This window comes from Neophocaena asiaeorientalis, unplaced genomic scaffold (genome assembly GCF_003031525.2).
Source record: "Neophocaena asiaeorientalis asiaeorientalis breed wild unplaced genomic scaffold, Neophocaena_asiaeorientalis_V1.1 scaffold26, whole genome shotgun sequence".
Lineage (NCBI taxonomy): Eukaryota > Metazoa > Chordata > Mammalia > Artiodactyla > Phocoenidae > Neophocaena > Neophocaena asiaeorientalis.
In genome coordinates, this window is record NW_020173108.1 from 8,501,262 (window position 1) to 8,525,565 (window position 24,304).

The 24,304-nt window shown below is 39.2% G+C and overlaps 1 protein-coding gene across 1 annotated transcript in view; it reads right to left on the reverse strand.

Annotated features, from left to right (window-relative positions):
• Window positions 1-24,304, reverse strand: part of MAN2A1 (mannosidase alpha class 2A member 1) — a 161,666-nt gene that overhangs the window by 128,836 nt on the left and 8,526 nt on the right. The window contains exons 2-3 of the mRNA XM_024743371.1: window positions 2,647-2,904; window positions 212-356 (exon numbers count right to left, since the gene is read on the reverse strand). Coding sequence (XP_024599139.1) covers window positions 212-356; window positions 2,647-2,904 — 403 coding nt within the window. The remainder of the gene's footprint in view (window positions 1-211; window positions 357-2,646; window positions 2,905-24,304) is intronic.

A 24,304-nucleotide genomic window follows, 5' to 3' on the forward strand; every position in this document is an offset into this window, starting at 1 on the left:
ATTCCTATTTCATACTATACAAGTATTATCCTTGAATGGCTCATAAATTGATAAAATGAGAACACAACTACATATAAAATAAATGTTATTGTTAAAAGTCAGAGAATAACGTCTCAAATATATGAGAAGTGGGTTATACCAGATTCTCATTAAAATACTCTGGGCCTACAAGGGCTTATTAACCTCTAGATTTTTGAAGTACTAATTTTACCTGGGTCATTATGGGAATGAGGCACCACAAAGACTTGAAGGGGCTTAGTATCCCATTCATCAGCTTTATAGGTAATGTCAAATCCTTGCTTCCAAACTCCACCATCTGGATTGTCGAAAGGAATTAGACTGTAAACATCTAACATCTAAAAATATGAGACAAAGAAAAAAAGTTAAATTTAATCATGTATAACCATTATTAATTTAAACTTAATGTTGGAAATATTTGCTCAAAACTACTCCTTGCTATACTGTATATATATTTTAAAAGCTAAAACTATTTCTGTAGACATTATCTAAAGAGTTTAAGACAGAAAATATTTCATCATCATTCAAAGGGTTAAAATGCTATTTGCATTATATAATTAACCTGATAAATAATCCCCTTCCTCTTCTGCTTCTAATACAAAATATCTTCATTCAATTCTTCTTCCCTTGCTTTACTTCCAATACAATTTAATAGAAAATGATGGGAACTGAAGAGCAAACAAAAAAAAATTTCATCATGATCAAGTATTTTAGCATTTTCAAACACGGTACTGAAAATTATTTTATACTTCGTCTTTATATTATAATCAATCTCCTATGTATCTGAATCTGAATGGAAATGGATCTGTAGCTATTCTTTAATTTTGCCTATGTATGTTTACCTTTTTTATTCTAAAAATAAAACTATAACAGGGTCAACTAGGTTTAAAAATGGAAGCATTTTTTACATTGAGATTTAGCTTTTAGTGTTCAAATATTTTCTAAGTTTCCAATGTAGTGTTCCTTCTAGATAATAATGTTTTTAGACAAAAAGGAAAAAAATATTACCAAAAAACAAAGCCAAACAAACCTAAAAACTTATTTTTCATACTCTTTAAAATAGTAAGTGTAACAAGGAACACAAACCTCCTTTGGTAAAATTCAAACTAAAAAATTACATCCTAATAAATACATAAATGGGTTAAAAATTTTTTTAAGATAAGCAAGTCATATAAAAGTGAATACAAAGTATTTTAAGACAATAATATATCTTTCACTTGGAAGTTTATAACTAAAATAAAATACTCCCAAGGATGAGAACAAATCTTTGGTAACCAGCTGGATAAGAGGATGTGAGAGCACTCTCTGCTATTCCTTCCAGGTCTTTCTGGGGCCCTGCAGCTTTCCCAGTACCCTGCTGCCTTGCTCTGCCTCATTTCCATGGCTGCTCTGCAGCTCCTTTCGGTCCAGCTCAGATTTAGACCCTTCCCCTCCCCCCCAAAAAAGATTTTATCATTTCCCTTTAAAAGGTACTTAATTAAAACCTAAACAAAGCCAAGCCTTACAGAAATAGATACCCCTTCAAAGCACAGGATCGTGATCCTATCTGAACCTGGCCACACACTAGGCTGATGAGGCTGTAGGCACGCAGCCCGGGCAGCTCCACTGTCCCCAGCTTCCTGCGTGGCCTGTGAGCCATGGCCTCGAGATCATATCATGTTCTCTGTCCCCAAGAGTTAATGAAAACTTCTACTCTGAAGCAAGGCCAGAGCCAACTCCTTTTGTCCAACTTTAAAATATTCACACCCCAGGGTCCTGTCACCAAGTTCCAGTCTAAGGTACAACGGTAAAATAGCTCTTTGCCAATCTGTAGAACAGAGCAAACATGAGTGACACACCGAAAGTTTAAGAAAGGCAGAAGTCCTTTCTTACCTTAGTTTTCAACTCCCCTACCCTCTAGAACAGTGCTACCCAAGGGAAATATTATGCAAGCCAAATACATAATTTAAAATTTTCTAGTAAAATGAAATAGGTAAAATTAATTTTGATGATATATTTTTTAACCTGATATATTTGAAATTTTACCATCGTAACATGTAATGAATGAGCAAGATATTTTACATTCTTTTTTCACATTAACTCTTCAACACTTTGTGCGGATATTAGTGCACATCTTAATTCAAATTAGCCACACTTGAAGTGCTCATTAACCGCAGGTGGACAGCAGCCTCCATCCTGGACAGCACAGCTTTAGAACATTTCCCTTCCCTCTCACAAAGGCATATTCAGTAAAAAGAATCTAACCTTACACTGTGTGAAACCTATAATGTAGAACAGATATATACTAAGAGTAGGGCTTTTCTGGTACTCTCCAAAGGAAGGTAAAAAAAATCTCTTTGGCCAGATTTAAACCTCTGAAGGTCTTCAACTATTACAGAAAATAAGACCTAAGAAGCATACAGAAAAGGCCATACTCAGGAAGTATAAAATAAGAAAAATTAGGAGAAACAGAATTACAGAATTTTATCACTCAAAAGAACATTAATGATCACTTGACTAATCAAATGATTTTACAAAAATAGAAATGATAATCCAGAGAATTCAGCAACTAAGAACAGATACCAGATCAAATCTAAAAAAACAAAAACAAATCAAAGCCCAGTGATTATTAACAAATGCATACATTACCTGCACATCTGAACTCTGACTTCCACTTTGTGAAGCAAACAGACAGTCTCCAGGGTCAACTGTGAGAGACAACTGTTTCGATGGCAGAAGAGGTGAGCCGGCACCTTGGCTGAAATTGCCTTTTGAGCTTTTCGAACCATCTTCCACAGACTCACTCAAATTGATGACCGAGTCTCTAATATTTGAGATGATCTCATTATTCTCAGCTAGCAAACGTTCCAAATGGTCTATTTTTTCTTGCAACATTGAGAGCTGGCCCTACAATAAAAAAGAAAGAGGCAGCTATATGAAACTCTAATATAGCTCTGCAGAGACACACAACATTTTTTTTAAACTATGTGCCTGACCAAGAGGGCAGCTACTCTCCCTTCACTATCCACTTTTATAAGTTGGATCGCATAATGCATGAACGCATAACAGCTGGCTGTTAAAACACCAATTTACAGCAGAAAATCTTCTCCATGGCTGCAATCTTTGTTTAGTCATATTTTAAAATGTGCAACAGAAAGACCAAAAATATTGGGGGCTATATTTTCTATTACCCCAAACCCAGCCCTAAAAGATCTTCAGTTCAGATCTCTAAAATCACTGAGTATAACACCATATTATACTCAGCTATGAAATTTTAAATTTAACTATAATTGATTCCAGTTACTTATAAGAGCAAAAATGTATGAACCTAAAAAAGATCATTCCATTTGAATCAGTAACACTAGTGAACAATCCTAAAGAAGAACTATCATCAATAGAAAAATCAACTAGTCAATTCTTAATTAGCTATATTATGAAAAAGATTGGCATGAACCTTCCCCAAGCAACTGTACTGTAAGTCATTTAGATTGCTTCTACTATACTGTGTATCCTTCCGTTTTTTTAATTGATCCTCACATGTAGAGGCTTGCCACCTCTAAACATAAACCATGCTATATAGAATAAACCTTCAACTTATGAGAGCAATGACAATCTTTGTCTTGTTCACTCCTATATCTTGGGTCTCAAATACATAGTACTTATATGTTTATCACATGGCCCTCACATTTCTTCAACTCAACAATAATTCTTTAGTGAACACCCACTGTACAGGCATAAGGTTACATGCTGGAAAAACAGATGTGCATTAGATATGGGTCCCTGTCTGAATACACAAGGTGACCTTGCATTTGTGCCACAGCAATAGCAATAGCCTGCGCTATGACCCCAAAAATGTCCACATTAAGGTTTAATAAAATATATGCATAGAAAATAAACAAATCCGTACACCCAGAAACAAAAATTCTCTCACCAGTAAATAACAGGAAGACAGAAAGGGGGAAGGAAAAAAAGAAGCAAAAACACCTACATGTCCCAAAGTGAAGGACTGGTCAAGTGATACATCTAATATCATGAAACAGTTTTCAGTCGCTAAAAAGTTAGAAATACAAATTTTTTTAAACAAAGAAATATTGGGAAGTTACTTTCAGGAGATACAGTGAAGAAAACCCAGTTTTAAAATAGTATGTATGAAAAACGTAGCATGTATGACATGATTGATCCTCTTTTGATAAAAAAAATACATAAGGAAGGCCATAATCAAGATGGAAAAAACTGGTTAAGGGTATTTATACTCTTCTTTAGTCCATTATGAGTGGTTGTGGATTTTGTAACGGGGAGGCCAAGAATAAGAAAGATTCAAGTTCCAAGTATTGGCCAGTTCAGCAAGGGGTAGGGAGAAATCAAAAGAGTGCTATCTACCAAGAGAAGACCACTTCAGCAAACTGTGAGAGAGGTGACAGAAGTCTGAAGGGACTAAGGGAGATACTTTGGAATAAGAAAAAAAGTACAGTAAGTCCCCTACATACAAATGAGTTCCATTCCAAGAGCACGTCTGTAAGTCCAATTTGTTTGTAAGTCCAACAAAGTTAGCCTAGGTACCCAGCTAACACAATCGGCTATATATTGATAGCACTGTACTGTAGTAAGTTTATAATACATTCGCATCTTTGAAAGTTCGCAGCTTGAAGGTTCGTATGTAGGGGACTTACTATAGCCAAGATGAGAAGCAAACCAGCAGGAAGGTACCTTGAGGGTGAGCGGGAGAGACAACACTGGAGATGAATACCCAAAGCCTAGACGTTGAAGAAACAAAGAGCACAAGATGGCCATGGACCTCCTCAGACCTGAAAGATGTTCTCACAGGCCTCTCTACTTAGACACATATGATAGAAAGAGCCCCCTACAGGTCAGAACTGTAGTCCTTTAAGGCAACTGTCACCTCTAGGGTGGGGTGCCATGTCCTACAAGGGAGAACTCAAGCCTGTTCATCAATGTATAGAAAAGCAGAAAGTGCAAGGTCTTAGCAAAGAACTCATCCTGCAAGACAAGCCTCACTTCCCCCCGTGAAAAGCAAGAGAGAGAATATGGATCAGTCCTTGACTAGAAATGGCAAAACAAATGAAACCTGATGGATCACTGACACACTAGTTCAGGGTCCAAAGAAGCTAGTTGAACGATGGAGGTTGCCGGTCGGCAACTGAGCAATATTACACTACAAATCTTCCTCTATAGGCACACATCCATATTGGTCGACTGGCTCTCGTGGAAAGACCAAAGGGGGCCCTTGGCCTAACCCAAAGTTCACCCAAAGAAGCTAAAAATATTTGAGAGTTAGGTACACAGCTGACTAATCTGTATTTAATTTCCTAAACAGACATGCTATCAAAGGCTGTCTGAAATAAGGGAAAAACTTTTCTTCACTCATTATCACAACACCCCGGACTGAGGCTTTTTGAAATCACCACTGATGAGTTTCGTTGAATATTTCCAATACTGAAGATACAAGCCTACTTCACGTGATGCTTGCAATTTCTACCGAAGCAGGTAACAACAGTAAATCAAGTTCCTCTGAATCCAAGCAGAATTAGAACATGTTGCCTTGTCTTGCCTGCGGTAAAGCTACACACCTCCATAAAATAAAACCTTAGCTTGGTCTAAAATACCACCATCGCAGAGCTTTTAAAGATGCTAAGTGTTTTATCAGACGCTTATAATGTATAAATTAATTCATTGGTGCCCATGTTTCTCCAGATCTTTCTGTACTTTCGGGAAAAGATAATTTTGGAGGCATGCACGTAGCAAAGCCACCTATAGCTTAAAAGAACACACTGAGAAAAAGAGCCTCCTTTTGCGAATATTCTCACTATGGCCACAGTCCCAAAACCCATGGACGAGAGTATTATACAAAATAAACATTACAGGCGATGGATGTTCCATGAAAAAAGATCCTGCAGGCATTAAAGATGACTTTCAATCTCATTGTAGCTTTAAAGATACAATTAATGATCAGTACCTGAAATTCTGTACTGAATTAATAAGTCCATGGAGAAAATTGTGGCCTAGAGATATGTTAGCATAATGGTCTAATGAAAATCATTTTTTAAACTATATTATGCAGTGGAATAAAGTCTCGCTACAAACAGCTAAAATTCTTGAAATATACATACTTCCATAAGCAAATTCTGTACACACAACAGAGAAGCATGATATGACCTTAAAAAGATACACTTGTAGTCTGCATTAAAGTAACAGAAATCATAGATAATGTTTCAGTTATGCTGACAAGTCAAAGGATGCTGATGGTAATACTGAAAAAGACAATTTTCTGTAGGGCAAGAAAATCACTTGTGAGAAAACCACTTTATTCTTTGATTTGCTAATCAGTTCTACAGGGAGGCCACAGTGTTGCACTGCCAAGGAGTGGCGAAGGAGGTCATGATATTTGATTTACTCTGCTTCTGGTGAAAAAGAAAAACTGAGAAAAAAAAAAAAATCACTGATAGCAAAGACTTTTGAGAGAAAATTTAGAGCCTACTACAAGCAAACCAAGATCAGTACCCACACCGCCCTATGAACAAAATCAATCTATATACACCTAACTGCTAAATCCAAAAACTTCTATAATTATTTGTCCCATATAAGACACTAGCTGCTGGGATTGGCATCACTGTAATCACTCAAGTATGGCTGAATGTGCATATCATTCTTCCTTCCTGTTACAACTGAGAAAATATGTGCCTCCCTGCCCCGCTTCAAAGACCAACACTCCACTGGTGAGCTCCAAACCCATCTCTCCCAATTGCTCAAAGGCTGTATTCTTTTGGTTAAACTCCCTCAACACTGCTTCATCAAACTCGCCTTCTAAAAGCAACTCATCCTCAATAGTATAACATATTATATTAGGTCAAATTATATGAAATTGCCATTCTCATAAGCCAAAAATAGTCCAATGTCACCAATTTCTTATGGTTCAACTTAATCCTATATCCTATCTAATAAAATAAACTCTGGTGCTTCCCTTAGCCCCACCATTCCCTTACTCATCATCTTGAGGAGCATTTGGCCCAGTGGACCACTCCCTCCTCCCGGAAATATTTTCTTCACTTGCTCACAGCACCGCATGCTTTTGGTTTTCCTCCTGCCAACTGTTTATCAGTCTCTTTCTCCCCCCAGTATCTAAACAATGGAGGCCCTCAAGGTTAGCTCCTGAGAAATCTGCCTTCTCTATACTGTCTTAAATGATCTCATCCACTTCTTGGTTTAAATTCCATTTTCTGTACTGATGTCTCCCATATTTATATCTCCAAATGAGACCTCTTCTCTGAAAAACAGACCCATATATCCAAATGATTACCTGACTACTCCACTTCGGTTTCAAACTTAAGTCTGAAAGATTACTTTCCCCAAAAAGCCATCTTATAGGCCTCCAGTCTTTACTAAGTAGCTTCAATGTCTACCTCGTTGGCCACTCCTGAAATCCTCCTCACCCTGTTCACACATCCAACCCACCTGCAAGTTCATTCATCCTATCTCCAAAATATTTACTGAATCCATCTACCTCTCTCCCTCTCAACTGCTACCACACTGGTCCAAGCCACCAACAATCTCTCCTAGCCTAGTATAGCAGCCTCTTAACTGATTTCCTATATCCACATCCTTCAACCATGCCCTACTCAGCTGTAATACCTTTATTACAATCCAGTGCTAGTTTCTTATCACACTTAAAAAAAAAATTAAAACACCTCACACTAGACTCAATAAGGACCTGCATATCCATCTCCCCACGCTGCTCTCTTTCTCTCTCTCCTCCAACTTAGCTTCACCCTGATCTTATCTCAGTTCTAAACCTGCTCCTCTCCATCCCATCAAGACCTTGGTTCATGTTCTCTTTACAGAATGCTCCAGCTCCCTTCTGCTCCAAATGTCCCCTCTGCATAGTCTTCTCTAGCCATCCTCTAGAAAACAGGCCTCCTCATGTTATACTCTATGTCAGCTTATTTTTTGTTTCTTCCACAGCATTTTTACCAATTTTATTCATGTACTATTTCCCCATCTTCATCACTAAATGAATCACTATATTCAGAACAAGCACCACAGTTGTTTTACTCATCATTGTACCCTGATCCCTAGCACAACACTTGGCACACAATAGAAATGCAAATATTTACTTTAAAAAAAAAAAAAAGACAGAAAAACAGTGTGTAACATTTTTCCTAAGACAAGGAAGTAGTAAATGTCATTTTTTGGCACATATACCTACACCAAAAATAATACAAATAAAAATGAAACTAATAATTTTTAAAGAAAGAAAATCCAGAAAAACTCTTCACTGTAACCCAAAAAGTAGGTAAGAAAAGAATCAGGAGTCCTAAATAATAGGGTGATCTTCATGGACTGTTTGGGAAATGAAATAAAAAATGACCCATATTTGGTCACATAGTGACAATCACGACCTCGTGAGTAGAGTAAAATACGTGTCTCCTTTTCTAGGGCAAAGATTATGGATTCTGTACAGTCCAATCAAATGTTTTCAGATTTCACAACCTTCAGTAACCATGGTTCAATGGGCTATGATTTTCAACTGACGTGTGGGGGGCAGGGTGGAGGGAGTTTGGATAAAGAACGCTGAGATGATTCTAGAATCCTTCTTACCATGGTAGTGATATGAAATCTTCATTCAACCGAATCAAATTTATAATTAAGAGAACTCTAGAGGAAATATTATTACACGTATATTATATAACCACCAATGGCAAAATGCAAAAGAAACTTCACCCAAAGAAACAAAACCTCACCCCAATATGTGTGTGTGTGTGTATATACCTGCAACTCTAGATCTATACCCCCTTTCATTTATGCTTTTTCCCCCCTTTAAATTTAATTTTGTTAGATTCAGCATGTCACTCCATCACATCAAGATTTTTCTGCACTTGGATTCTGTCATTGAAGTGTCCTTCATGAAGTGAATGTGGTTGGGTGAACAAGGCTCTAACAGTGACCATTAGACTCATTGGAAAGGTTGCTCAAAATTACAGATCCCTGGGATTCATCCTGGAATCTCAGGTAGGGCCCCAGAAACTGCAATGGTAATGTTCCACAGGTGACTCTGGTGATTAGCCAAGTTTGGGACCTATGGCTCTGACATCATGCATTTTAGTGAAATACCTAAGAGAATGCAGCAGACAATAAACCATTTGGCAAGTCATCCCTCAACTCCCCACAGGGTGACATGAATTCACAGACCTGCACCCTTTGATAATCCGTTTAAATAGATATTAACTCTCCTCCATCTCATGCTCTAGGATATTATACCTTACCACATTTTTATTTTTTTATTTTTTATTTTTTTTGCAGTACGAGGGCCTCTCACTGTTGTGGCCTCTTCCGTTGCCGAGCACAGGCTCCGGACGCACAGGTTCAGCGGCCATGGCTCACGGGCCCAGCCGCTCCGCGGCACGTGGGATCCTCCCAGACCGGGGCACGAACCCGCGTCCCCTGCATCGGCAGGCGGACTCTCAACCACTGCACCACCAGGGAAGCCCCCACATTTTAATTTTTAAATAACAGCAAATAATGATTACTTTTAATGACTCCTTTTACCAGATAAATGTAAAGGCAGTTTAGCTAAATAGTTAAGCACACGGGCTCTGGGTCAGACTGTTTGGGTTCCAATCCTAGATGTGGCACTTACAAGCACTGTGACCTTGAGGAAGTACAACAGCTTAACTTTGGGGAGCCTCAGTTTCATTATGGCTAAATGCAGTGCTAATACCCATTGCTTGGAATGGCTGTAAATGAACTTAGCACAGAACCTGCCACCAAGTAAGCACTCAAGAAGATATTACTGCTGCTACTGCTATAATAAAAGTTTGGCTTTCTAAAATTACTTTGAAGGGGAACAACAACTGTGATTAAGAACAGACTCTAAAGCCAAGTCAAGAGAGTAGCATAACCAAAACAGCAGCATAGGAGACCCCAGCCTCCATATTCCCACAAAGATCAACAATTAGATAGCTATCAGCTATCCACAAACAAAATAGTTCTCGGAGAGCTCTGGAGTCTACTTACAGAATTTCAGCAACACAGTGGAACAACAAACTGAGAATACCACCCAGAAAAAGAAGGAAAGCAGCTTCGTTTTGCCTGCATCATGCCATCCCCCAAGCCAACATTGTTCACTGCCAAGAGCGAACTCCACAGCTAGAAAGAGTTCTCCTTGCTGGGAAAGAAAAGTGGGTAAGTGATCAACCTCAGCCCTTTGGAGCACTGTACAAAGACACACATAGAGACACCTAGGAACAAGGAAGAAAAGCAGGGGCTACCAATAGCAGTCACACAGCAGGAGGTCACAGTGACCAGCTCTGCAGAGAAACCCAGCAGCTTCCATCACTGAAGAAGGAACCAAGAGCCAGCACAGTAGTCACAGAACCCCTGCAGATTTCACCAGTTTTCACCCCACATGTGTTCACATTCATTGACTCCAGCCCCCTGTGTCCCTTCCTGCTTCCTCCACACCCATCCCCTCTGGAGCCCAGGAACCACATCAGCAGCCAAACCAGGCCTCTGTGGCTGCTCAAGTGCAAGATTCCAGCCTAGATCCCCCACTACCATGGGAGCCCCTCCAGCTGTGCACTTGCAAGCTGCTGCCAACCTGATGCCTATCACCAGCCTCCATCACCTGCACACACCCAGGAAGAGACTGTGCAGCCATGGGAAAGCATGCCTACCGCAAGGGCCCCCACAGGTCCTTATGGGTCAGGATGTGGTCCTGTCTTCTGTCACCGGCAGGCAACACTGTGCCCACCAGCAGCTAGGTCTGCCAGCTGTGCACCTGCACACCCCCAGACTGCTCCTGTCACCAGCCTCCACTGCAGCGTGCTCATGGTGAGACGGAGCAGTCACAGTAGTACACATCAACCCCCAGGGGCCCTGCAACTACCAGTGTACCCATAGTTGGCTCCAGCTTTGCTGCCTGACTTGTAGTGCCACAAATACACGTACGTCTGCAACCGGCCCACTACACTGGCCCCTGTAGCTGGCTCCCACGGGCAAATGTGTGCACACCACCAGCTCTGGCCATCACTGCTGTCTGCTCTGATACCTAGCCATTGAACCTAGTGATGCCACTGAGGACTCAGACAGCCCTTGTAGCCACTGAAAACACCCTGTGTCACTCACCAGAGACCACACATATCAATGTCATGAAATCCAGTGGCCTGAGCCAAAGAGACATCACACTGACCCCCAAAACTGATGCAGCCACACACCCCTGCACTTGAAGCTCTGCACCACTAGACCTGGGGTCACAACATGCTCCAGCATGCCCCCACCCACAGGTGAAAGGCTTCTCTTACCAGTCAGTCCATAGTTTGGAGAAGGTCACTGCTTCTTCAAATGCAGACATCTTTACTAGGCTACAGGGATCACAAAGAATCAGGGAAGCATGGCTCCACCAAAGGAATACAGTAAACCTCTAGTAATTGGTCTCAAACAAATGAAGATACATTTGCTGGAATTGCCCAACAAATAATTCACAATTGTTCAAAAGATGCTCAGAGTTACAAGAGAAAACAGATAAGCAACATAACAATATCATAAAAACAATATTAAGAACAAAATTAGAAGTTCAATGAAGAGATGGAAAACATATATAAGAACCAAACAAGAAATTTTCAAGCTGAAGAATACAATGATCAGTAGAGAGCTCTAACATCAGACTTGACCAAGCAAGTGAGCTCAAAGATAGATCAATTGAAATCATTCAATCAAGAGAAAAAAGAAAAAGGAATGAAAAAGAATTTTAAAAGCCTACATGTTCTGTGGGATGCCAACAAAAGAACCGGTTTGCAAATTATTGGAGTTTGGGAAGGAGAAGAGTGCAGAAAGCTTATTTAATGAAATAATGGCTGAGAACTTTCCCAAACTGAGGAGAGATTTGGATATCAGGTTCATGAAGCTAATAGGTCACCAAACCGAATCAAGTTAAAGTGATCCTCTCCAAGACACAGTTTAACAAAATTGACAGAAATCAAAGACAAAGAAAAATCTTAAAAGCTGGAAGAGAAAAAAAGCTTGTAACGCTCAAGGGAACCCCCAATAGGCTATTGGTGGATTTCTAAGCAGAAATCTTACGGGGCAGGAGAGAGCAGGATGATATATTCAAAGGGCTGAAAGAAGAAAGCTGCCAACCAAGGATACTTTCTTTACCTGGCAAAGCTGTCATTCAGAAATGAAGAAGGGATAAAGATTTTCCCAGACAAACAAAAGCTAAGGGAACTCATCACAACACCTGCCTTACAAGAAATGCTGAAAAAAGTCTTCCAGCTGAAATGAAAACACACTAATTAGTAACATGAAAACACAGAAAATACAAAACACACTGGTAAAGATAAGTATATAGTCAAATTCAGAATACTCTAATACTGTAATATAGTACAGTGGAGTGCTAACCATTTAACTCTAATAAAATAAAGTTATACATATATATATAGACGTCATTCAGAGTGAAGTAAGTCAGAGAAAAACACATATCGCATATTAACGCATATATGTGGAACCTAGAAAAATGGTATAGATGAACCGGTTTGCAGGGCAGAAACTGAGACACAGATGTAGAGAACAAACGTATGGACACCAAGGGGGGAAAGCAGCGGCGGGTGGGGGTGGTGGTGTGATGAACTGGGAGATTGGGATTGACATATATACACTGATGTGTATAAAATTGATGACTAATTGATGACTAATAAGAACCTGCTGTATAAAAAAATAAATTAAATAAAATTCAAAAATTCAAAAAAAAAGTTAAGGAAAAAGCATTAAAATAACTAGCTACAGTAATTTGTTAATGGATACACAATATAAAAAGAGGTAAATTGTGACTTCAAAGGGGAGCGTAAAAGGGTAAAGTTTTTGTGTGTGATCTAAGTTAAGTTATCATCGTAAAATACATTGTTAAAACTATGAAATGTTTTATGTAAGCCTCATGGTAACCACAAAGCAAAATGCTACAGCAGATTCACAAAAGACAGAGAAGAGAATCAAAGCATACTGCTACAGAAAATCAAGTCACAAAGGAAGGCAGCAAGACAGGAATAAAGAACAAGGGAACTACAAAACAGCCAGACAACAAGATATTAGTAAGTTCTTACCAATCAGTAATTACTCTAAATGTAAATGCATTTAATTCTGCAAGAGTGGGGGCTTCCCTGGTGGTGCAGTGGTTGAGAGTCCGCCTGCCGATGCAGGGGACACGGGTTCGTTCCCCGGTCCGGGAAGATCCCACATGCCGCGGAGTGGCTAGGCCCGTAAGCCATGGCCGCTGAGCCTGCGCGTCTGGAGCCCGCGCTCCGCAACAGGAGAGGCCACAACAGTGAGAGTCCCGCGTACCACGAAACACAAACAAACAAACAAACAAACAAAAGACAGAGTGGCTGGATGGACAAAAAGCAAGACCTAACTATATACTGGCTACACAACACTCACTTCAGCTTTAAGGACACACACAGATTCAAAGTGAAGGGGTGGAAAAAGATATTCTGGGGAATTCCCTGGTTCCCTGGTCTAGTGGTTAGGACGTAGTGCTTTCACTGCTGGGGCCCAGGTCTGATCCCTGGTTGGGGAACTAAGATCCCTCAAGCTGTGTGACCTGGCCAAAAAAATAAATAAATAAACTAGCAATTAAAAAAAAAAAAAGATATTCTGTACAAATGTAAACCAAAACTGAACAGAAGTAAATATAATTTTATCAGACAAAATAGACTTTAAGACAAAAATGGTAAAAAGAAAAAAAAGGTCATTATATATTGATAAAGCAATCAATTAGTCAACAAGGCATAACACTCCTAAATGTATATGTGCCCAACATTGGAGTACCTAAATATATTAAGCAATTATTAACAGACCTGAAGGAAAAATAGGCAATATAATAATAGTAGGGGACTTCAGTACCCCACATTCGACAATAGACAGATCATCCAGACAGAAAATCAACAAGGAAACATTGGACTTGAGCCACACTTTGGAACGAAAGAACCTAATGGACATATATAGAACATTTCAACCAATAATAGCAGAATACACATTCTTTTCAAGCACACATGGAACATTCTCCAGAACAGATGATACGACAGATCACAAAGCAAGTTTAGCAAATTTAAGAAGACTGAAAGCACATCAAGCATCTTTTCCCACCAGAATGGAATCTAACTAGGAATGAACTAACAGAATGAATGCTGGAAAATTCACGAATATGTGGAAGTTACATAACACACTCCTGAATAACTAATGGGTCAAAGAAGAAACCAAAAGGGAAATCAAAAAATACCTTTACACAAATGAAAAGGGAAACACAGCATACCAAAACCCAGCAAATGCTGCAAAAGCAGTTCTAAAAGGGAAGTTTATAGTGATAAATGCCTACATTAAGAAAAAAGAAAGATCTCAAATAAACAACATAACTTTACAACTCAAGGAACTAGAGGAAGAAGAACGAACTAAGCCCAAAGTTAGCAGAGGAAGGAATTAACAAATATTAGAGCAGAAACAAATGGAAAGATATCCCTTGTTCATGAGTCAAAAGAACAAATATTGTTAAAATGTTCATATTACCCAACGCCGTCCCTATCAAAATTCAATGCAATCCCTATCAAAATTCCCATGGCATTTTTTCAGAAATGGAAAAAAAATCGTGTAATTTGTATAAAATGATGAAAGACCTCAAAAAGCCAAAGCAATACTGAGAAAGAAGAGTAAAGCTGGAGGCATCACACTTCCTGATTTTAAACTGTACTACAAAGCTATAGTAATCAAAACAGTATGGTACTGGCATAAAAACTGACACATAGGCTGATGAAACAGAATCAGAAGCTCAGAAATAAATCCTCACATATATGGTCAACTAATATTTGACAAGGGAGCCAAAAATACTCAATGAGGAATGGATATTCTATTCCATAAACAATGTTGGGAATACTGGAAAACCACAAGCAGAAGAATGGAATTAGACCCCAATCTTATACCACTGAAATGGATTCAACACTTAAACATAAGAACTGAAACTGTAAAACCCTAGAAAAAAACATAAGGAAAATGTTTGACATTGGTCTGGGCAACAATTTTTTGGATGTGACCCCAAAAGCACAAGCAACAAAAGCAAAAATTAGTACGTGGGACTACATCAAACTAAAAAGCTCTGCACAGCAAAAGAAATAATCAACAACAAAAAAAGGGAACCTATGGAATAAGAGAAAATATTTGCAAACATGTATCTAATAAGGGGTTAATACCCAATATATAAAGAATGCATACAACTCAGTAGTTTAAAAAACAACTGATTAAAAATTGAGCAGAGGGATAGATATTTTTCCAAAGCTGATATACAGATGGCCAACAGGTACATGAAAAGGTGCTCGACAGCACTAATCATCAGGGAAATGCAAATCAAAACCACAATGAGATATCACCTATCACCTCATAATGGATAAAATGGCTGTCATCAAAAAGACAAGAGGTAACAAGTGTTGGTGAGGGTATAGAGAAAATAGAACTCTTGCGCACTGTCAGTGGGAATGTAAACTGGTGCAGCCATTATGGAAAACAGTATGGAGGTTCCTCAACAAATAAAAATAGAACTACTATATGATCCAGCAATGCCACTTCTGGGTATGTATCAAAAGGAAATGAAAACAGGATCTCAAAGAAATGTTCACTGCAGCATTACTCACAACAGCCAAGATACCAAAACAATCTAAGTGTCCATCAACAGATGAATAAAGAAAATGTGGTACATGTGTGTACACACACACACACACACACACACACACACACACACACCTTACCCATAAAAAAAGAAGGAAATCCTCTATTTGTGATAATTCAGATGGGCCTTGAGGACATTATGCTAAGTGAAATAAGTCAAAAAAAAATACATATACTATATGGTATCATTTACATGTGGAATCTAAAAAATCATAAAAACACAGACTAGAATGGTATTAATAGTTACTCAGGGCTGGAGGAGGGGAAAACGGGGAGATGTTAATCAAAGGGTACAAACTACAAGTTATAAGATGAATAAATTCTGGGGATCTAATGTATAGCACAATGATTACAGTTAACGATACTGTATATACATATGTGTTCCTGCCACAAAAAAGAAATGGTAATTATGTGAGGTGATGGATTTGTCAACTAATATTATTAGAGTAATCATTTCATAACATATACATGTATCAAAGCATCATTTGTACACCTTAAACTTATAAAATGTTATACGTCAATTATTTCTCAATAAAGCTGGAAAATAAGATAAAAAATAAAGCCTAGCCAAATTTGAATTATGGTTCCACTATTAATGGCTGTATAACCTTGGGCAAGTTACATAATTTCTCTGTGCCTCAGTTTCCTCATCTGTAAAATGGGGATCACTAATAATACCTAACTCATAGGATGGTTATGAGTGTTAAATTAGTTTGCATACACAAATCAGTTTAAATAGTGCCTGGTGTGGCAGGCAGAATAATGGCCTCCCAATGATGTCCATGTCCTAATCCCTGAAAACTGTGAATCTGTTACTTTACATGGCAAAAGGAACTTTGCTGGTGTGATTAACTTAAGATTTTTGAGATGGGGAGACTGTCCTAGAATATTCAGGTAGTCCCAACATAATCACATGGGGCCTTATAAAGGAAAACAAGGTGATGGAAGAGTCACAGTCAGAGGAGATATGAAGACAGAAGAGCAGGTGAAAGTGATGCCAGGCTAGAAGGGGACCTTTGAGCAGCAAATGCAGGCAGCCTCTAGAGGCTGGAAAAGGTGAGGAAATGGATTCTCCCTTAAAGTCTCCATGAGGAAATCAGCCCTGCCAACGTCTTGATTTTAGTCAAATAAGACCCTTTCCAAACTTCTGACCTGCAGAACTGTAAGATAATACATTTTTCTTGTTTTAAGCCACTAAGTTTGTTGTGATTTATTAGGAAAGTAATACACCTGGCAGAGAGCTGTCCTATATAAAGCTCAGCAAGTATCCTTACACTTGAAGTCCCTGTGAGTGGAAGTCTGCCCAAATGCCCATCAGAAGAGGCAGACAGCTGGGAGCCTAAGGAGCTGAGAGCCCATACAATGGAGCTGAGAGCCCATACAATGGAGCAAGGAAGGTGAGACCATGTGACTTTATAAGCTGTTTCCCAGGGGCATATTTTGATCTAACAAGACTATATACTATCTTTGAATAAAGGAGGCAGAAAAAGACGTTATGGTTAAAAATATTTTTCAGGGAAAGAAACATCCGTATCTTCATCCTGGACAGTTTTGGGATCAATGAACAAAAAGTGTTTTAAAGCTATCCTGGTGCTGTAGTGAAGCAGTGGAGGAAGAGGTTACTGCAGTTTGCCAGGTAAACATCGAGGTAGCCAGGGCCGAGCCAAGGCAGCAGAGGTGGAGGAATGTGAAAGGATTTGACAGGACAGATGAACTGGGCGGGGTGCAGGTGGGGGTCTGGGGGGCAGGAAAGCAAGAAAAATGGCCCCTTATTTTTGCTGAGACAACTGGGAGGATGATGGTTTTTGCTGGGGAACTGGGAGGATAGTGGGTGGCATTTTAAGAAAACAAGGAATGTTGGGGAAGGTACAGAGTGAGGGGCAAAGGTTCCATTCTGGAACTATTAGATAGCTCAACAGTGGTGTCACACTGACATGCAAGTCTGAAAGTCAGGAGAATATATAAACTTGAGTGGTCAGTATAAATATGAATTTAAGGCTGTGGGAATGAATGGGATTACCCAGAGAGAGAGTGCACAGATCTGCCTTTTATCATTGTAAAAGGCTCACCAGGCAATTCTCACACATATCCAGTTAAGAACCACTGCATTAAAGCTAAATATAGGAACAGTGATTTGGTAAAAGAGAGTCTGTATTTCCAGCAGGGGTGTCACCGTTATTGCCTTAGTTCCACGTCAGTGAGCTGCTATGCAACTATACAGAAAAATCCTGCTATTTAGTCAGATCTCAGGCACGTGACAGGAAAGCATTTTGGTTTGATAAAATGACAAGTCACCCAAGTGACCACTCCACTCCTTAAGATGTGCAGTGCTGAGGCCAGAAAGAGTGTGAAATAAGGCTGTGGCCACAGTTATGTATGTAACTCTACTACTCTATCAACAAGCCACAAACCGCAATTACAAAATGACCTTTCAGTGATTTACCCAGACCTGGAGCTGATCATGCCTGAATCTCTTCCAAGGTATTGTCTTTGTGCTTCTACTTGTGCATTCAAAGAAATAAATGCCCTCACCGTGGGAGCACAAAGAATACTTAATTACATAATACCCTGCCAAAACACAAGAGCCAAGGCACTCTTTGCCCTGGAAATCATCATTCATAAATCTCACACCTGCCTAGGTGTGACAGTAACAAAGGCTACTTGGATGTAGGTATATGAATAGAGTGCCAAGTGACTGTGAAGGGAAGAGCTGGGACTCCAAGTTCACCATCCCTTGATTCCTTCAGGAAACCCAAAAGACTCCTCCTGGCTGCATGTGGGTAACCACTCTGTAGCTGCTGGAATCACTACAGAGGATCCCAGCCCTGACCCAGAAAAACAACAGACCACAGTGGTTCTCCCCATCTTTGTAATCCCATTCTCTCACCACCTCCAAAGTACGGTCAGGATTCCAATTGCTGGCAGCTTTCTGTGGGCTCCAGGACACAGCTCTCCTTCCACCCTATGGGTTTCCAGATGTTTACGGGAATTGGAACCCTATCATCCCCATCCACAGCAGCCCAGTGCAGCTGCACAGGAACCATCTCCTGTTGAGGCCACATTTTAGGCACCGAGCCACTGTATAAAGTGAAACTCGGCAAAACAGGTATCTTTTTAAAAATGATTATGAGAACAAGGCCTTGCAGGCAGCACAAAATGTTTACGTTATAAAATATTTTCATACAGTACAGTTTTATTACTTTCAAATATAGTTAATAACTGCAATTAAGTGGCACTAAGCAAATTAGGTGTTGACTAATAGAATTCTTTAATTCAGCACTTTGCAAACTCTTCCATGGGACATTACTTTTCTTTATAGTTTTGTAACTTTTTAAAAAATCATACTAATTTTTCTTACATAAAATCATACATATTTTATATTTTATTATTTTATTATATTTTATTATTATTTTATATTTTATATATTTTATATTTTAATGGATTTCTATCCTTACACACAGTACTCTGAGATAATATGTCAACAATGTATCCCACCCAAGAACATGCATAAAAGTTCATGGGATACACTTTCAGACTGCAACAATTCCCAAGGAACCAGGATCATACTGTCATGCATTCATCTGATCAAAGACTTCTGGTCTATGTTGTTAATCTATCTTATATTTTTTGACATATGCCTGTCTTTGTACACAAGGGTTATTATGCACAATCCATTTATACTACCTAACTCATTCTCCATGAAGGAATGACATATATTATATTTTAGTATCTGCTAATAAAAGTTCTATCGACATATTATAATTTTACACAGTAATTTTGAGGAACACAATTTTAATGTGAAAAGAAAGTAACTGTCAAAAATGGAAAAAACAAATCAACCTAAACAGTGTTTGCCTATTAAAATAAATGCAATTGGCATGTCTAAGACGGTTTTTCATACAGAAATAGTTCTGGGGAATCTCTGAAGGCAGGATTCTATTAAGTAGATAATCAGCCTACCTTCAGTCTTGTTTATACTATTCATTTCCTGAATAAGCCCCTCTATTCCTTACAGACAAGAGACAGGTGTTTAGGCAAGTCCCACCTGAATTATTATAAATTCTGAATTTCCTTACTTTTCTTTCTAAGCATCAAATATTCTAAAGTTTTACAAATCCTTTCCTAGTGACTTTGTAAAAATCAGTCTGATGGAGAACAGGCTTGTGGTTGCCGAAGGGGAGGAGGAGGGAATGGGTTGGGAGTTTGGGATTAGCAGATGCAAACTATTATATACAGAATGGATAAACAACAAGGTCCTACTGTATAGCACAGGGAACTATATTCAACGTCCTGTGATAAGCCAAAATGGAAAAGAATATGAAAAAGAATGTGTATATATATGTATAACTGAATCACTTTGCTGTACAGCAGAAATTAACACAACACTGTAAATCAACTATACTTCAATAAAATAAATTTTTTAAAAATCGGTCTGAACCAATTGATCTACAAGGGCAAGGAGGAGCACGATAAATACCACAGACACAACAAAAGCAATAGTAAGGCACAATGCAACATAAAAGAATGTAAAATAGCAAACTTCTAAATATCATACTATCAGCTATCAGAGATGAGTTAAAGATATTAATTTCTTGGGTTCTTCAAATTTTTTTTCTTTTAAACAGTTATTGGTTAGATCTCCCCTGAAAGTCACAAGAAGTATCAGGGTTGGCCAAAAAGTTTGTCCGAGTTTTTCCGTAACATCTTATGGAAAAACCCAAACGAAATTTTTGGCCAGCCCAATATCTTGCATCTTGAGTGTTGTCATTTGGCCCTACAAATTTTCACTAATTGGTCTGGGGACAAAGAGTTCTTCTTCAGTTCTGGGGTGAGGGACATGAGGCTAGCCACCATTCAAATGGGACAGGCTCTTCTTTGCTATAAACAACAGGCAGTTTGGGGGTATCCTCAGAAATCTGTTTGATCTTCAGAACAACCTTGAGCTATGAGGCCCCTGCTTAGAGTGCTGCCTTTTGGTCTTTAATAAATCTCTCTCTTCCTCCCTCTCCCTCCCCCACCCCCCAACATACACACACGCACGCACGCGCGTGCACACACACACACCCCACATGCACACACACATACAGTAATCTATTTTTTGTTCTTATAACCTAGAAAAAATAATTTAGTCCCATAATTTGGGCCAAAGGTGAAATGGGCCTTTTTTCATTTCCTACTGAAATCCTTCTTTGTAATCCTTCCTTATGATAGCCTTAACTTTTCTGAGGTATGCTGACCAATGAACTGGTCTCTGACAATTTGAATACAAGCTGCTGCATTTTATTAACATCTGCTACACAGTAATCTTAATCTAAGAAGCATAGCTTTTGGCTATAAGAAATGTTACTTGGCTCTCTGCTGTCTTCTCACAAGGCCCCATGTGAGCTCATTCATTCTCGACTGTGCTGATGATACCAGATCAGCATCTCCCTTCCCCGATCTCTCCCTCTGGCACTCCAGCCCACTTGGCTATTTCCACTCACATCCACCTCATCATAAACGAAACTGAATTTGGCTTCCCAAACTAGCTTATCCTTCCAACTATCCCCTTCTGCAAGCAGTACAAGCAGTCTCCAAATGCCCCAAAGGAAAAAGGTGGGAGAACCTTTTTTACTCAAGCCACCCATCATTACCCTTTATCAAATCTGTTAGAAAGCCCGATACTTCTTCTTACAAAATGTCTCCACATTTTCCCTCTTCCTCTTGATTCCAGCCAATTCAATACTGGTACAGGGATTTACTGCCTTATGTCTGTATTACCTCAAACAGATTCTCAGCTGCCTTCCTGCTTCTGAGTCTTCCTACACACCTGCTACCGGAATAATTTAGATTTAATATTCTCTTAGCTCCCTTCCAGGTCTAAAATTTTCTATGAAATTAATTCTCCAACATTGGTTTTCTCAAGCAGCTTCCTGACATACCCAATAACTTCGAATGGTTCACCACCATCCAACTCATAACTCCTCCCACTGGCTCTCAGGAAAATTCACAATCTGATCCCAAACTACCTGCTGAGTTTTCCCAATTACTCTTTATAAGCTCCAAATATTATAAATCAAACCAACCTCCTTACCTCTTCTCATTGTGCCAGGCTCCGAGCCTTCGGAAGCATTGTACTTCACACTAGGAATGTCTTTTCTCCTTTCAAAGTCCTACCCAATCAGAAAAGCCTAGCTTCTGTCCCATGTCCTTTGGTCAGTTGGAGCTAGGCCATTACACGAACTTAGTTCTGAATTCTCTTTAAGGCCTTTGCCTTTATATTAAGAATATAAATTAAGATAATGGACTCTTGTTTTATTCTTAGTTCCTTTATACCCAGAACATACAACAATGCCTTATACATAACAGATACATATATAAACCTCTGTTCATTGGTAATAGTTAGCATTTATTGAGCATTTGCTACATGCCAGGCACTGTTCTAACTTTTTAAATTAACTCTTCTAAAGAATAACTAAATAACACTCAACTGTCTCTAATTGTTTCAGAAATGGCAGTTGTGTCTCCTCAAATAACTAAGAAGCTCTATCAAAAAGCAAATAATATATCTGGCATGTCTATCACAATTTCCATAGTACCTAACGCATAGTGAGTCATCAAATATATGCTGGCTGTAGTACAACGAAAGATCATTGAATTACAGGACAGCAAGCATGTCCCAGGTATGCTATGACTAGTTATGGGACCTAAGCCAAAAAACCAAAACAAAACTGCTGAGGTCCAGTTTACACGTCTGTGTCCTTATCTGAAAAATCAAAGACTAAATTACCTAACCTTGGAAGGGCCCTCCAAAAATTCTATGACTCTTTCCTATTATGACTTTTCTGGGGAACTGATGACTGCTAAGAGAATGACTACCTCACTGATTCTAAAAACAGAAATTCAGGACTTCTTTTATGTAGAAAATAATTCTGAGAATGATTCAGACTGTCAGGCTTCCATCCTCTAATGCTCCACAGGTAAAAATGTTGCCACAAAGGCCAGGACCAATAAATTCCAGATTCCTCCACACCTGCAGGAGGGAAAAGAGGGTAAAGCTGCAAAGTACACCTTCAGGCCCAATGTACAGCTTCATCCTGAAGAGGAAGAGCTTCCCATTACAAAACTAAACACCATCAGACCTGGAAGAAACATGTATTTAGAAGAAAAAAAAAAAAAATTGGCAAGTTTCCCGGCTCTCCAGACTCCTGATTCAGGACAATAATGTTCACTGGTAGGATCACGTCTCATTTGGGACCTGCTCTGCCTTTGCAAAAAGCATTTGATTTTGCTGGACTTCTGAAGGCAACTACCTGCAAAGGAAGCCAGTGCAGAAATCCACTTACATGTGAAAAATGCACACATGCATATATTTGAAAATGAAAAAAAAAAACCACTTAAAAGTTGCACTCAATGAGACGCATTACACTCATTTTGTTCAGAGGAAGTGCACTACATTTTAATGGTGACAGTAAAGTCTTTGAGGACACAAACGGGATGGTGGCCTGTGCCACAGGAATGATGAAAGTCACACATAATCATTAAGAAGCATGAAGAAGGATCAAAATTAGCAGGAATTAATTACTCTTGGATAACCAGAGTAGCACAGTGCCCCTGCAGACACCCTGGTAGTCAGTTCTTTGCCTTCAAGCTGAGCAGTCATCGGGGTCCCAGAGATGACTGCCAAGTCCCGGCCTAGATCTATGGTTTTTGCAGAAGGTACCTTTTGCAGAAGGACCTGGGCTCTCCTTCCACGGTACTAACCAACCCAAGCAGTCAGATTAGGCTCTGAATTCAGCCCATCTGTGAATTACAGCAAATCCAAGACACAATAAAGTCATGGTTTGCAATCTCAAGACTGGATCAATTTTGCTTAGTTCATGCCCTAGAACCCTCTGTCCCAGATCGGTCCCAGAGTGAGAAATCTTCAGGTGATAGAAGGGAAACAAATTAAACATGTCAAGCATGCCCATGCTCTAGCACAGAAGTTCCCCAAGGACCCTTGGAAATCTATGAAACACAAAGACAACACAAGTTTTAAACCACACTCTCAAAACACAAACTAAGTTTGAGTAATGCTTACCTAATAACCAGTTTACGAGAACTTTGTTTTTAATTAACCCACCTCTGCTTCAACAGATCTAACCACACTATTTGCCTCCAATGTTAATAACAGAGAAATACGGTTTAAACCAAGGGTTGGCAAACTTTTTCTGCAAAGGGTCAAACAGTAAATATTTTAGGCTTTGTGAGCTACGCTTTCTGTCGCAACCTCTCAACTCTGCCCTTGTAACACAAAAGCAGCCAGAGATGATTCGATTCACAGAGGAATGAGTGTAACCATGTCATGACATATTTAACCATTTTAAAATGTAAGAATCATTCTTAGCTTGTGGCCCTACATAAACAGGTGTCAGGCCAGACTGGGCCCACAGTTAGCTGACTTCAGCAAAGTTCAAGACCACAGGCCTTCGGACAAAAGGGAAGGAAGGAGAAAATTTGCCCAGAATTTCATTCTTTTCCTACCCCTACCTCCACCCCCTTTCTTTAAAAAGGCTGTTTAGAACCAAATGAAATGAACAGGAAGGAAGTCTCCATCCACTTTATTTTC